Source organism: Myxocyprinus asiaticus, chromosome 45, assembly GCF_019703515.2.
Source record: "Myxocyprinus asiaticus isolate MX2 ecotype Aquarium Trade chromosome 45, UBuf_Myxa_2, whole genome shotgun sequence".
In the NCBI taxonomy this organism is placed as follows: domain Eukaryota; kingdom Metazoa; phylum Chordata; class Actinopteri; order Cypriniformes; family Catostomidae; genus Myxocyprinus; species Myxocyprinus asiaticus.
Window position 1 is genome coordinate 15,980,828 of NC_059388.1, and position 12,507 is coordinate 15,993,334.

The 12,507-nt window shown below is 38.9% G+C and overlaps 1 protein-coding gene across 2 annotated transcripts in view; it reads left to right on the plus strand.

Annotated features, from left to right (window-relative positions):
* LOC127435461 (inositol 1,4,5-triphosphate receptor associated 2-like) overlaps positions 1–12,507 on the plus strand; it is a 41,063-nt gene that overhangs the window by 2,705 nt on the left and 25,851 nt on the right. For both annotated transcript variants that reach the window (XM_051688979.1, XM_051688980.1), the window contains exons 2-16: positions 1,431–2,068; positions 2,471–2,581; positions 4,442–4,622; positions 5,726–5,784; positions 5,915–5,990; positions 7,000–7,158; positions 7,353–7,470; positions 8,276–8,326; positions 8,506–8,583; positions 9,074–9,130; positions 9,835–9,894; positions 9,980–10,044; positions 10,165–10,258; positions 11,317–11,454; positions 11,623–11,724. In XM_051688979.1, coding sequence (XP_051544939.1) covers positions 1,462–2,068; positions 2,471–2,581; positions 4,442–4,622; positions 5,726–5,784; positions 5,915–5,990; positions 7,000–7,158; positions 7,353–7,470; positions 8,276–8,326; positions 8,506–8,583; positions 9,074–9,130; positions 9,835–9,894; positions 9,980–10,044; positions 10,165–10,258; positions 11,317–11,454; positions 11,623–11,724 — 1,956 coding nt within the window. In that variant the 5' untranslated portion in view covers positions 1,431–1,461. The remainder of the gene's footprint in view (positions 1–1,430; positions 2,069–2,470; positions 2,582–4,441; positions 4,623–5,725; positions 5,785–5,914; positions 5,991–6,999; positions 7,159–7,352; positions 7,471–8,275; positions 8,327–8,505; positions 8,584–9,073; positions 9,131–9,834; positions 9,895–9,979; positions 10,045–10,164; positions 10,259–11,316; positions 11,455–11,622; positions 11,725–12,507) is intronic.

A 12,507-nucleotide genomic window follows, 5' to 3' on the forward strand; every position in this document is an offset into this window, starting at 1 on the left:
TTAACATAATTTAAATGTGATAAAATCATTTACTAACCTTTTCTGTGTAATGTTATAGGCAATTTTACAACTTCGTTGCCTTGACGATGTAATGTCAACAAACCCTAAAATGACTGCAAAAAATTATGCTTTAAACAACTTTACAGCTCAGATAATACACATGTTTTAACGGAAGAATTAATGTAAGTGCTTTTATAAAATTATAAGCTTCTGCCTTTAAACCCTCCAAAAATTGGCCCCATTCACTTCCATTGTAAATGCCTCACTGTAACCTCGATGTTTGCATTTTTAAAGAAAAGGAGGGATGACTTGAAATAATTTTTTTGTAAATCAAAATTATGCCGCAAATGCTGTCGATCGATCTTAACTTGTTTTGAACAGAATATTCCTTAAATTGGAGCCATTAGCAAGGTGTCAAAGTGCATTTGGGTGGCGCCTGAAATTGCAGTTCTTATTGTTGGCCACACGGTGTCAGTGCGCCACAGGTTTTATTACAGTGTTCGATCAACTGTTAAACGCTTCGTTCGATCGACGGCAACATTTGAACAGATTCAGGTGTGCTTGAGTTGTTTTCAACTTTTGCGTCTTAATATTAAGCTCTCCCAATATAAACGACCTCCTGGGATAGCACAGACACCACATGAATTTGAAGGTGTTATATTGAGCTTAAAAGTGACAAAAAGGTTTTGCGTCGCTCAGGTGTGTAAAGTTTGCTTTAAGTTGATGTCTGGTTCCCCATTTGTCTAAATCTGACAGGTTTGTTTGCTTAATTTGTTTCGTACGGTTTTAAATTGTTATTTTGCATTTATAGATGAGAGTTTGTGATTAGTTTTTAGGTAAAACATTGAGAAATGCACTGCTGTCAGTTTGTTTACAAAAAAACAAAAAAACAAAAAAAAAATGAAATGGCTAATTCAATTTCTTGCCTCACCCATATCAAAAAATAAGGACCGTTTAAATTATAACGTGGTGGCAGTTTAAAAATGTAACGACCCTTTAAATTACAGCATGTTCTATTGGAACATTTTGTGTAAAGCGTATTTAAATTGCCTACATATTTGTTATGGGCTAGCTAGTCTTAAAGTGATAGTTCACTCAGAAATAATAATAATAATAAAAAAAAAAAAATCTATCATCATTTACTCATCATTATGTTGCAATATTGCTTTATTTATTCTGTGGAATACAAAAGATGTTAAAAAGCAGGGTCAGAAATAAACTTTTTTTGGGGGTCATTTTTGCCCCAAGCCCCCATAACCGCTTCAGTCACCATTCACATTCTCTCACTGAATGGAAAAAAAGAGATACAACGAAAGTTAATGGTGTCTGAGGATAACATTCTGCCTAACATTTGTTTTGAACAACACGACTAATTGATTAAAGTATTTTAATCCCTTTTAACACTTAATTGACTCATTTCCCTCCTGTAGATCAAGGCTTTCTCTCTTTGTTCGCTCCAGCATGGACGTCGGGGTGATCCCAAGACGGCACAACCCTGTGGACAGCATCTGCCGCAAACTGCAGACCATTCAGCGACGAGATCAAGAGGTTAACTCGCCTTTTCAGATCCCCAAGTTCCAGTCCAGCAGCTACGACAGCCCTCACTCGGGGCTGCGCCTCAACCTGGAGACCATCCTGAAGAAGCGTGGCGTCCGAGCTGACGAAGACTCTGACTCCTCCGCGGGCATGCTGACCCCCACAGCCTCCCCGGGGCCGGGGTCTGGCACCCACACCCCTCATGTCCCCATAACTCCTGCCAATGCCACTTACACCATCACTAGCACACTAGGCACTTTAGGCACACTAGGGGAGAGGAGACCCACCACACAGACATATAGCCGGCCGTTTCGACGGAACTGCTCCACCCCAGCAGCCCCGACTGGAGACAATTATTTCAATTTCACCCCACGTTACACCACACAAACTTTGTTAGAGGGGCCTGACACTGGGAAGCTCCAACCTCCTGGCTTGCTCTCATATAACCTGAACTTCTCCTCGGATATGTCTAACATGGACAGTGAACTTACCTACCCAGCCCTTGTGGTCAAGAGACTTTCATTGGGCGAGGGTAAATAATCTATATGTGACCTGTTATTTTGAGTCAATTTGACCCAGAAACACATTTTGAGTTTCATGCATTACAGTAAAATGGAAAGCAATTGAAATGGATTATATCAGCCAACATTTAAATGATTATTTTCTCTAAGGGAAAAGATGAGCTGAAACTTGAATTTTTACTTTAGTGTATAACACTCAAAATGTTGAAGCATGTCACATTAACTGATCTATTTAAATGATTGATGTAATATTGCTTCTGTGGTTCGCAGGCAGTTGGATGAGAAATATTAGCACTGTTTAGTTCCTTTTAAAATGTTTGCTGTTTTAAATTTAGTTCTCTCTGTGTGAAATTAAGATTATTAACTTTGAGCTGGAAAGTGAGTTTTGGTCCATTTATTTGGTTTCTGAACAGGATCTCTTTTTCCCTCTGAGCCCAAGAAAGAGACCATGGCAGAGGTCAGTCTGATTTGTGAGGAAGACCTGTTGGACACCATTTTCCAGGCCTGTGATACACAGTGCAGAGGTATACACACACACACACACACACTCTCCTAGCTGTCTGCTTTAATGCTCCTGTGCATTTGAAATACATTCAGGAATATTTAGTGGTGCATGCCAAGGCAAGCAGCACGATGACTAGCTCATACTTGGGATTAGGGATTTAAACAAGCCCATATCTCTCAGTGTTAAGCTCTGGCACAAACTTGAGCCTTGTTTGTGCTATCTACATGAATGGGACCTCATGTTGTGCAGCTTATTGAGGAGAGGTGTGCTATTGCTTTTCTAAGTGATTTTTGCATTGTGGAAAAAAAACAAAACAAAAAAAATCATAGACTTGCATTGAAAAGGTGCCGCAAACATATTTAATGATGAGAATATCAAAGAGACTTTGACTTGGGGCAGTACTGTATGCAAATAACCAGAACCTATAAAATACCAGGTAACCAACCAGAACACCCTAACAACCATGAAGCAATGTGCTAACAACCATTTAGAACACATTAGAACAAGCATAGCAACACCTTTATAAGAAAATATAAAAATGTAGTTAAGCTTATTTAATAGGTTAACAATAGTTACAGGTAGGTCTCAACAAACTTAAAGGGATAGTTCACCCAAAAATGAAAATTCTCTCATTTGCTCACCCTCATGTCATCCCAGATGTGTATGACTTTTTCTTCTGCTGAACACAAATGAAGATTTTTTGAAGAATATTTCAGCTCTGTTGGTCCATACAATGCAAGTGAATGGTGGCCAAAACTTTGAAGCTCTAAAAAACACAAAGGCAGCATGAAAGTAATCCATAAGACTCCAGTGGTAAAATCCATGTCTTCAAAAGCAATATGATAGGTGTGGGTGAGAAACAGATCCATATTTATGTCCTTTTTTTACTACAAATTCTCTTCCCTGCCCAGTAGGTGGCAATATGCACAAATAATGTGAATCACCAAAAACAAAAGAATGTGAAAGTGAATGTGGAGATTTATAGTAAAAAAGGACTTAAATATTAATCTGTTTATCACCCACACCTATTATATAACTTTTGAAGATATGGATTCAACCACGGAAGTTGTATGGATTAATTTTTTGCTGCCTTTTTGTGCTTTTTGGACTTTCAAAGTTCTGGCCACTATTCACTTGTATTGTATGGACCTATAGAGCTGAGATATTCTTCTAAAAACCTTCATTTGTGTTCAGCAGAAGAAAGAAAGTCGTACATATCTGGGATGGCATGAGGGTGAGCAAATGATGAGAGAATTTTCATTTTGGGTGAACTATTGTTATCTCCTCACTCCCACCTCAGATTCACATGTTTTTCCTCTGAAGCTGGGAAACATAAAAACTATGTTTTAGTTTGGTCAAAGTAGCCTGTAAAAGTACCTCAGGAGTTTGACTCATTCAGGCTTTTTCAACTTTTCTTTGAATCATCTTTATAAACAAAAATCACTGATATCACCGCTATGACAAAGTGTGTTGACAAAACCCAACCAGCAGAGATGGTTTCCAGTGTTCACACAAAGAGGCAAAAGCCTTCAATGAATACCTCCTCTCTCTTCTGATCTCACATGATGTCTCTGGCCTGATGGGCTTTCTCGGATGTTTGGACCCCTAAGCTTTTATTCACAGCCATGCTTTTTCTTTTTTTTTTTTTTTTTTTTTTCTGTTATAGCTTTTTCTGTATTTTTTCAACATACTTCTTGAGTATGCTCAGACACAGAGTGACTCAGAATGAGTAGGCGTTGATGTGGTTTATAAACTTACTTTTGCTGTTTGTTTGCAATCAGAGGGCTTTGTATGGTGCGACGGCGTCCAGTTGGACCCAGGTGCTCTACGACTGTAGCGACTGTCTGTAACCATAGTAACACAGAGCCTTCCTCCATAGGTAAAGTTTATGTGTCACACATTGTGGACTTCTTGAGACACACCACCTGTCGCAGTTCAGAGGACAGCGGTCTAGAGGAGCTGTGCAATATGCTGGATCCAGAGCACAAGGACATCTCCATAGATCTAGACACGTACCATGCTGTCATGAAGGAGTGGATTGATGACTGCCGCAACCAGGAGTATGAACACACACACACCCATTTCATCTAATACATCAGTTTTTTTGCTTTAGAAAGAAATAAACTGTAGGCCGGAGAGTTTCCATTTAAAAACTCAACACTTTCCATACACAAAAAACAAAGAAGTCCGCTAGATATTTAATTTGTGTTTATCATTCTAAGGTTTTTGGTGAATTTTAAGTAGCTGTTCACACAGACATGCAGCTAGATGGAACACAACAGAATGGAACAGAAATGGAACCGGGTTCTTGAGACAACAAGTTGTTTAAGTTTTGAACAACTTGACATGGTGTCGTAAAAGTGTAGCACTCATGGCATGAGATGTCATGACCCGAAAGCCAACAATGTCCGTCTGGCACATCTATACACTCACTGAGCACTTTATTAGGAACACCTGTACATCTACTTATTTATGCGATTATCTAATCAGCCAATCATGTGGCAGCAGTGCATAAAATTAGGCAGATATGGGTCAGGAGCTTCAGTTAATGTTCACATCAACCATCAGAATGGGGAAAAAATATGATCTCAGTGATTTGGACCATGGCATGATTGTTGGTGCCAGATGGGCTGGTTTGAGTATTTCTGTAACTGCTGAGCTCCAGGAATTTTCACGCACAACAGTCTCTAGAGTTTACTCAGAATGGTGCCAAAACCAAAAAACATCCAGTGAGTGACAGTTCTTTGGACAGAAATGCCTTGTTGATGAGAGAGGTCAAGGGAGAATGGCCAGACTAGTTCGAGCTGACAGAAAGGCTACAGTAACTCAGATAATCACTCTGTACAATTGTAGTGAGCAGAATAGCATCTCAGAATGCACAACACGTCGAACCTTGAGGCGAATGGGCTACAACAGCAGAAGACCATGTCGGGCACTTTATTAGGACCATAGTGTTCCTAATAAAGTGCTCAGTGAGTGTATAGACATACAGTTTTAAAAAGACATACAGTAGTTTTTGTCTTTTGTATTTGTTGCCAACTTAAAACCAGCCAAACAGAACATTGTAGATTTACAACATTCTGCTATCAATCCACAGTCAGTTACTTTCCAGCATTTTCCCCATGACACTTTTTAGAAATCAACACATCTCCTTTTCCTTTAGGAAGGACTCAAAGAATGACACCTATCAGGAATCTTTCAAACTGCTGGACAGTTTATCAGGTGATGTTTTTTTTATTTTTTTATTTTTTTATTTTTTTATAGGAGTATCTTGGTAGAATATTGTAGGCGTTTCCATATTAAGGCTGCAGTCTTAAGTTTTCTACACATCTCTCTTGTCTCCTCAATATAGCAAAGAGATCTGCTCTTCTAAATATGACATCAGGTAGTCTAGAAGCATTTGGAGGGGAGGCCTCCAGAGCAGAGCTGTAAGTTTAAGAGTGCGTGTTGTATATGTTCAAGATGAAGTGTTAATACGTATGTTATCTGTGAGGTTGGGTTTATTGTGTTTATTGGTTTGTGAGATTGTATCTGGGTAGCTGACATGATTTCAGGTTTAGATTTATATGAATGTACATTATAAGGGAAAGTGTATATTTTAGGTGCTGTGACTGGTCACCATTTCTCAAGTTTTTTTCAACATTTTTAATCACCCTTTGTCTTCTAACTAAAAGGATAGTTCACCCAAAAATGTATATTTTCTCATTTACTCGCCCAGATGTGCGACTTTCTTTTGCAGAATGCAAATTAAGATTTTTAGAAGAATATCTGAGCTCAGTATGTCCATTCAATGCAAGTGAATGGTGACCAGAACTTTCAAATTCCAAAAATCACAAAGGCAGTGTAAAAGTAATACATATGATATTTCAATCCTTTTTTACTATAAATATCCTCTTCACTTTCAGAATGTGAAAATGGAGATTTATAGTAAAAAAATAAATAAAAAAAAAGACTAAATATTGATCTGTTTCTCACCCACACCTATCAAATCGCTTCTTAAGATGTAGATTAAACCACAGGAAACATGGATTACTTTCATGCAGCCTTTTTGTGATTTTTGTTGTTGTTAGCTGGAAAGGTCTGGTCACCATTCACTTGCATTGCATGAACCTACAGAGATTAAATATTCTGCTAAAAATCTTTGTTTGCGTTCAGCAGAAGAAAGTCATACACATCTTGGATGGCAAGAGGGTGAGTAAATGATGAGAGAATTTTCATTTTTGGGTGAACTATCCCTTTAAGTGGTCTAAGTCTCTCAGTTAATATGATCAAAAAATCTGCATGCATAACAAAAATAATACATTGTTATGAAATAATTTTAAATCAAGTACAACACTGCAGCTCTACTTCCCAGAAGTATAAAATGTCACCTTACCATTTATATGTGTGCATTTTCCTAAGATTTATTCTGATATTACGCATCTATGTTTTATACAGAGAGACGTCGGATCTGGTGTTCTGCGTGGCAGATCTGCAGCTAAATAACCAGAAGCTCCAGGAGGAGGTTCGTAAACTGAAACAGACGGCGGAGAACATGGAGGACACCAACCAGAAACTTATCGAGGAAAATGAAGAGCTCAAGGCTCAGGCGAAAATGTACAGAAATATGTTGCTTTCTCTCTCACTTTTTTTCCCCTTCCTGTCCTCCCTCCCCTTAGAATACTGAATAATATCCCTTGAGCGTCAATAATGTTTCTTGAAACATAACATACCTGAAGGCACTAGTGTGTTGCCTTATGTCTTTTTCCCTTCTCTCCTGTCCACTTCATCCCTCAACTTTGCTCCTGCAGGGGGCAGCAGTTATTACAGAAGGAGAAGATGCTGAAAGAGGAAGTTGAGGAGATGAAGTTAAGCCTGACGTCCTCTGAAGAGAGTCGAGCTCAGGCCTTGGCTCAGAGAAAGCAGATGGTGAGGCGCAAGACCCACCTGCCTCTATGACTGCTGCTCAGATATGAATGAGACTCAGGTCTCAAACTAATGCAAACAACATGCAGTATGTTCAGAATGCCATGGGTCAGTGGAAGAAATTAAAGGGCGATATTTGCCCCCTGGATTTGATTTTAAGGGGCATTTTTTACCTTTTATGAGGGCATATTTTTTTTTCTAAACATTTAAAACAAACTTTCTCATAATTTTATATCAAATACTTCAATATCCATTCATTAATACAAATTCTCAATATTGGGAATTATTACCTCTTACCTTAAGAATTCAACATTAATTCATTTTTTATGAATATATTAGGGCTATAATAGAATGTTAAGAACTATTTCAGATGTTACAAATAAAAAAATGGAAGAAGTCATTACGTGGACTGTTTTTGTCCTCACATTTATATTTTGGGGGGCATTTCTGTCATTTTTGACCAGAGCTGTGCTAAATTTCTGACCATGCAATGGATGGAAATATTAGGATGGTAATATTACATAAATCAAGGAGACAAGCATGTGCACCCAGAGTAAGGAGATCCAAGTGCAGGATCAAAACTAGGGAACTGGTACAAAAAGTAGATGGTAATATTGCCATTGACCAGTGTTTGTTGAAAATTGATTGAATCTTGTATTCACTCAAAGTTTTTTTTTTTTTTTTTTTATACTAATACAGAAATTTAGCTGGGATTTCTTGGTTTACTCATCACGACACAGTTCAGTTAGAGAAGATGGTAGAACAAACATGAACGCTTGTATAACCTTACTTTCCTCTGTTCCTAAAGGAGCGAGAAAACCAAAGTCTCATATCCAAGATTGCTGCTCTACAGGAGGAGGTATGGCTCCATCCATTCATAGATCCATGCATTCATTCATCCATCCATCCATCCAGCCACTTATCCACATGTCCCAGAGGTTTAGTCCTCTTTTGAGTTGCACCTTAGTTCTTTTTCTTTATCTTTGTCTTTCTTCCTTCACAACCTTCCTCCACATTTCCACTTCATCCCACATTAAGAACATGAAAGTCACATTGGATGCAGAGGAGCTCCAGAAAAAGATGAGTGACCTCTGTGACCTTAACGCTGACCTTCAGGTAGGCCCTATTTTATTCTTTTCACTGATGATTGGTCTTGTATTTCAGTAAAACATTTAGCTTATTACTTGTGTTTTCTTTTTTTGCCATTAACAGTTTATATTGATTCCAAAATTAAAATTAACACAGACAACACATGAAAATACGGAATCAACTTTTATCCATATATGCCCCCCCTTCCCTCCCATCACCCAGCATACATCCCAGTGGTCAGATATTAAATAACAACAGACACACACATTAACATGCAGTTCAAAGAAAATACTCTGACATAAAAAGACAAAGAAATTAACCAACCGAAAAAAGATTCCACATATTAATTACAGAAATTACACAATTGTCCCTCTCCACTACTACTCCCCCTCAACCCTCCAGGAAGGCCAAATTAGTGCCCCACTTCCTGCCATAATCACCCAACTTGCCCAGTAGTCTATATGATATCTCCTCAAAAGCCGCTTCTCTGATTACTTGTGTTTTCTTAAACATTCAGGTCCAAGTTCATTCATTTGATGCTGTTCTGGCTGAGAAAGAGTCAATAATTCAGGAGGTCAGTCCATCTTTCATATATTCAAACCAACATATTTCAGTCAGGACCACTTACGTCAATATAAATATATATTTATTGACAGAGCATCTGTTGGTGTTTTCGGAATGGTTCTGTTCTGGGCAAACTCCCGGCTCATCCATGCATCTGTGCTTGGACAGAGTGGGGAGACAGAACAGATCCACCAGAATATATTATAACGTGTACAATATTTTTACATAACTGATAAAAAATGAAAAATATATACAAGTTGCAAACAATGTACAATACATAGAGTTGGATAGATTGTTAGCCTGGATTCTGATGAGAATGGATGTCATGGACTAAGACTTTAAATAATGGAGGAGCTGGAGATGGGTGTACATTTTGCAAGCTATAGAAATGCAGCTGAAGAGTATAGAAGGGAGGACTTAAATAGACCGCTCTGGTATGTGTTTGATTTGTATTGGTAGACATCATGAATCAGCTGAACACTGTGTGACTGCAAGCTGAATGACGTGGCCTGCCTGAACTGATGTGATACTCGATTTAATGGTTAAATAAAACTCTTGTGAAGTTTAAATGCGATGAACTTTACTGAAGAATTTAGATTTGCTTTAATTATTACTTGGAATCAATCAGTTTTATCCTCCTTTTTTGTTTATAAAAATCTACAATCATGAAAAATGTATCTTTGTTCAGTATCAATAACAAAACTCTTTCTCCAGAAAAATAAACAGATTGATGATCTGAAGGTGGTCATTGTGGAGTATTCCTCAGTTACAGAGGTAATCCAAAATGTTCTCTCTGTCTCTCTCTTGTTCTCTCTCACTAATATCTGTTCATTTAATGTATGTTATGTTTTCTTCACAGCTGCTGAGAGCAGACAAGAACAAACTGGAGAGTCAGATGCAGATGATGCAGCCTGATATGAGCATGTAAGACCTCTCTGAAACATACATAACCCAGCAGGGCAAAGATGATATAAGCTGGTCTATTGACACATCAGTTTTATCAGCAGTTCTTTTACATGCTCCTCTGACCATGTGTGTTGGCAGACCGGGTCTTTCTCTCTCTGTGGCATACAGACTCAATCAGATGAGTTCAGGCTCTCTTCAGACAGAGTTGGCAATGGCACAGAATCCCCTGGAGGTTTGCTGTGTGTTGCGTTTGTGTGTGTCTGCAATTCCCTTGTTGGTCTTTGTCCCATGGTTGAAGTGTCTCTTTCTCTCGACTCCCACCAGCACTCTTCTGTGGTTCTCTGTCTGCCCACTCTTTCTCCTACTCCACTTCCACAGAGCGCACTCAGTAATCCACACCCTGTCTGCTTTATACCAAACTTCTGTCTCTCACACACACACACACATGTTGGTATTGGTGGTTTACGAGGACTCTCCATAGACATATTTACTATTCTATCCCCAACCGTAACCTTACAACCCGTAAGTTGTAAAATTGACTATAACTCAGAAAAGGTTAGTAAGCAAATTTATCACATTAAAATCATGTTAATGCATATTGTTTACATTTTCTGGCTAAACCTTTTGAAACCGTTTTATAACAAAAACATTGGCCCCTATTCACATCCATTGTAAGTGTCTCACTCTAACCCAGACTTTTTGCTTTTTTAAAGGAGGGACGAGTCGAAATGTATTTTTGTGGTTATCAATATTATGCTGCAAATGCTGTCAATAGAGCTTAACTTGTATTGAACCCGGAACATTCCTTTTAAAACCTATGAACCTAATTAAACCTTTAAAACCTAATAAAAGGCAACTTTTTCCAGTGTTAAAATACTTTTTTCCATCCCAGCTTAAAATACAGAGACAACTATAGGTAAGCCATTCATAGGTTAATTTTCTCAACCTTTAAGCACTGTGTCTCTGGCACTAAAAAATTTCCTGTTTGTTACGAGAGAACCGCTTGGACCCGCCCCAACAAGGTTACTCAACCAATTGCGTGGGTTAGGGGTGGGACTATCAACAACAGCTGACGAGTTTTTAAAACTTTTTAAAAAAGCATTTATTTTTGTATTTATTTATTTATTTATTTTTACTGAAATGCAGGACTTCCATTCCTATAGCCACCATATTTAGTGTTACTATTTTTCCTTTAATTTTTCTACATGTGGTCTGTCTCCTTTTCCTTAAGCTGTCTCTGCTCTCACATATGGAGTACTCATAAATAAAGCTAATATTATGTGTGTGTAGGGTTTGGAACATCTCTCCTCCTCTGTCTGTTTTGCGTCCTCTCTGGATGAGACTCTAGATCGTGAAGTCCTTCTGCTCCTCCAAGGCCCGACGCCAGAGCAGCTGTCTCTGGAATTTAAAGCTCTGATCAGCAGACTAGTAACCAAATTACCCGCTCATCACACAATACACACTATTTGAAAGAAATCTACTGATATGCAACCACAGTTAGACTGATGTTAAATGTGCTAGGTCTCCATCACTATTATCATGTTGGACCATAATTTATTAGAATGTTCATAGTGTGTCAAACATTAATTGTTCCAGAAGAGGGAGTTCAAGCAGGACGGGGTGACCTTTCTCACAGCACTTAGAGGCCTTTCAGAGAGCATTGAAACTCAGGAGGCCAACACTGACTTCAAGCTGCAGGTGAGAAGATTAATTCTACTTAATCAAATTTTAGTCTTACATTTTTATGTCCTGATGAGAGTTTGACATGCTCTGTGTTCTTAAAGAAAAGGAAGGTTAAGCTATATTAATACCTACACGAACATATACGTACAGTATATACAAGGAAAGAGTCAATGCTTAGTCACATCAGTGTTGGCTATACACGTGGGCTTTTGAAAATCATACAAGAACTCACTTTGCCTTCTCTGAGCTTTTACCAAGGACATTGCATAACTCTTCCTCGCTGAACATGGCAATTGTGTTTGTGTGTGCTCAATGGACCGCATCAGTACGTGCGGTCAACAATACAGGCTGATATTGCACTCACTCGAATTCCCACGATACACAGGGGCAGTGTGCCGGGTCAGAGATACTCTGAGGTCTTTGCAGAATTTTGTTGATTGATTTAAACTTTAATGAACATTCTTATCTTCCAGCCAGGTCTCCTAAGCAACCAAATTGGCCCGGTTGCTAGGGAGGGTAGAGTCACATGGGGTAACCTCCTCGTGGTTGCAATAATGTGGTTCGCTCTCAGTGGGGTGTGTGGTGAGTTGTGCGTGGATGCCGCGGAGAATGGCGTGAAGCCGCCACACGCGCTATGTGTCCACGGTAACGCGCTCAACAAGCCATGAGATAAGATACGCGGATTGACGGTCTCAGACGAGGAGGCAACTGAGATTCGTCCTCTGCCTCCCGGATTGAGGCGAGTCACTACGCCAACACGAGGACTTAAAGCGCATTGGGAATTGGGCATTCCAAATT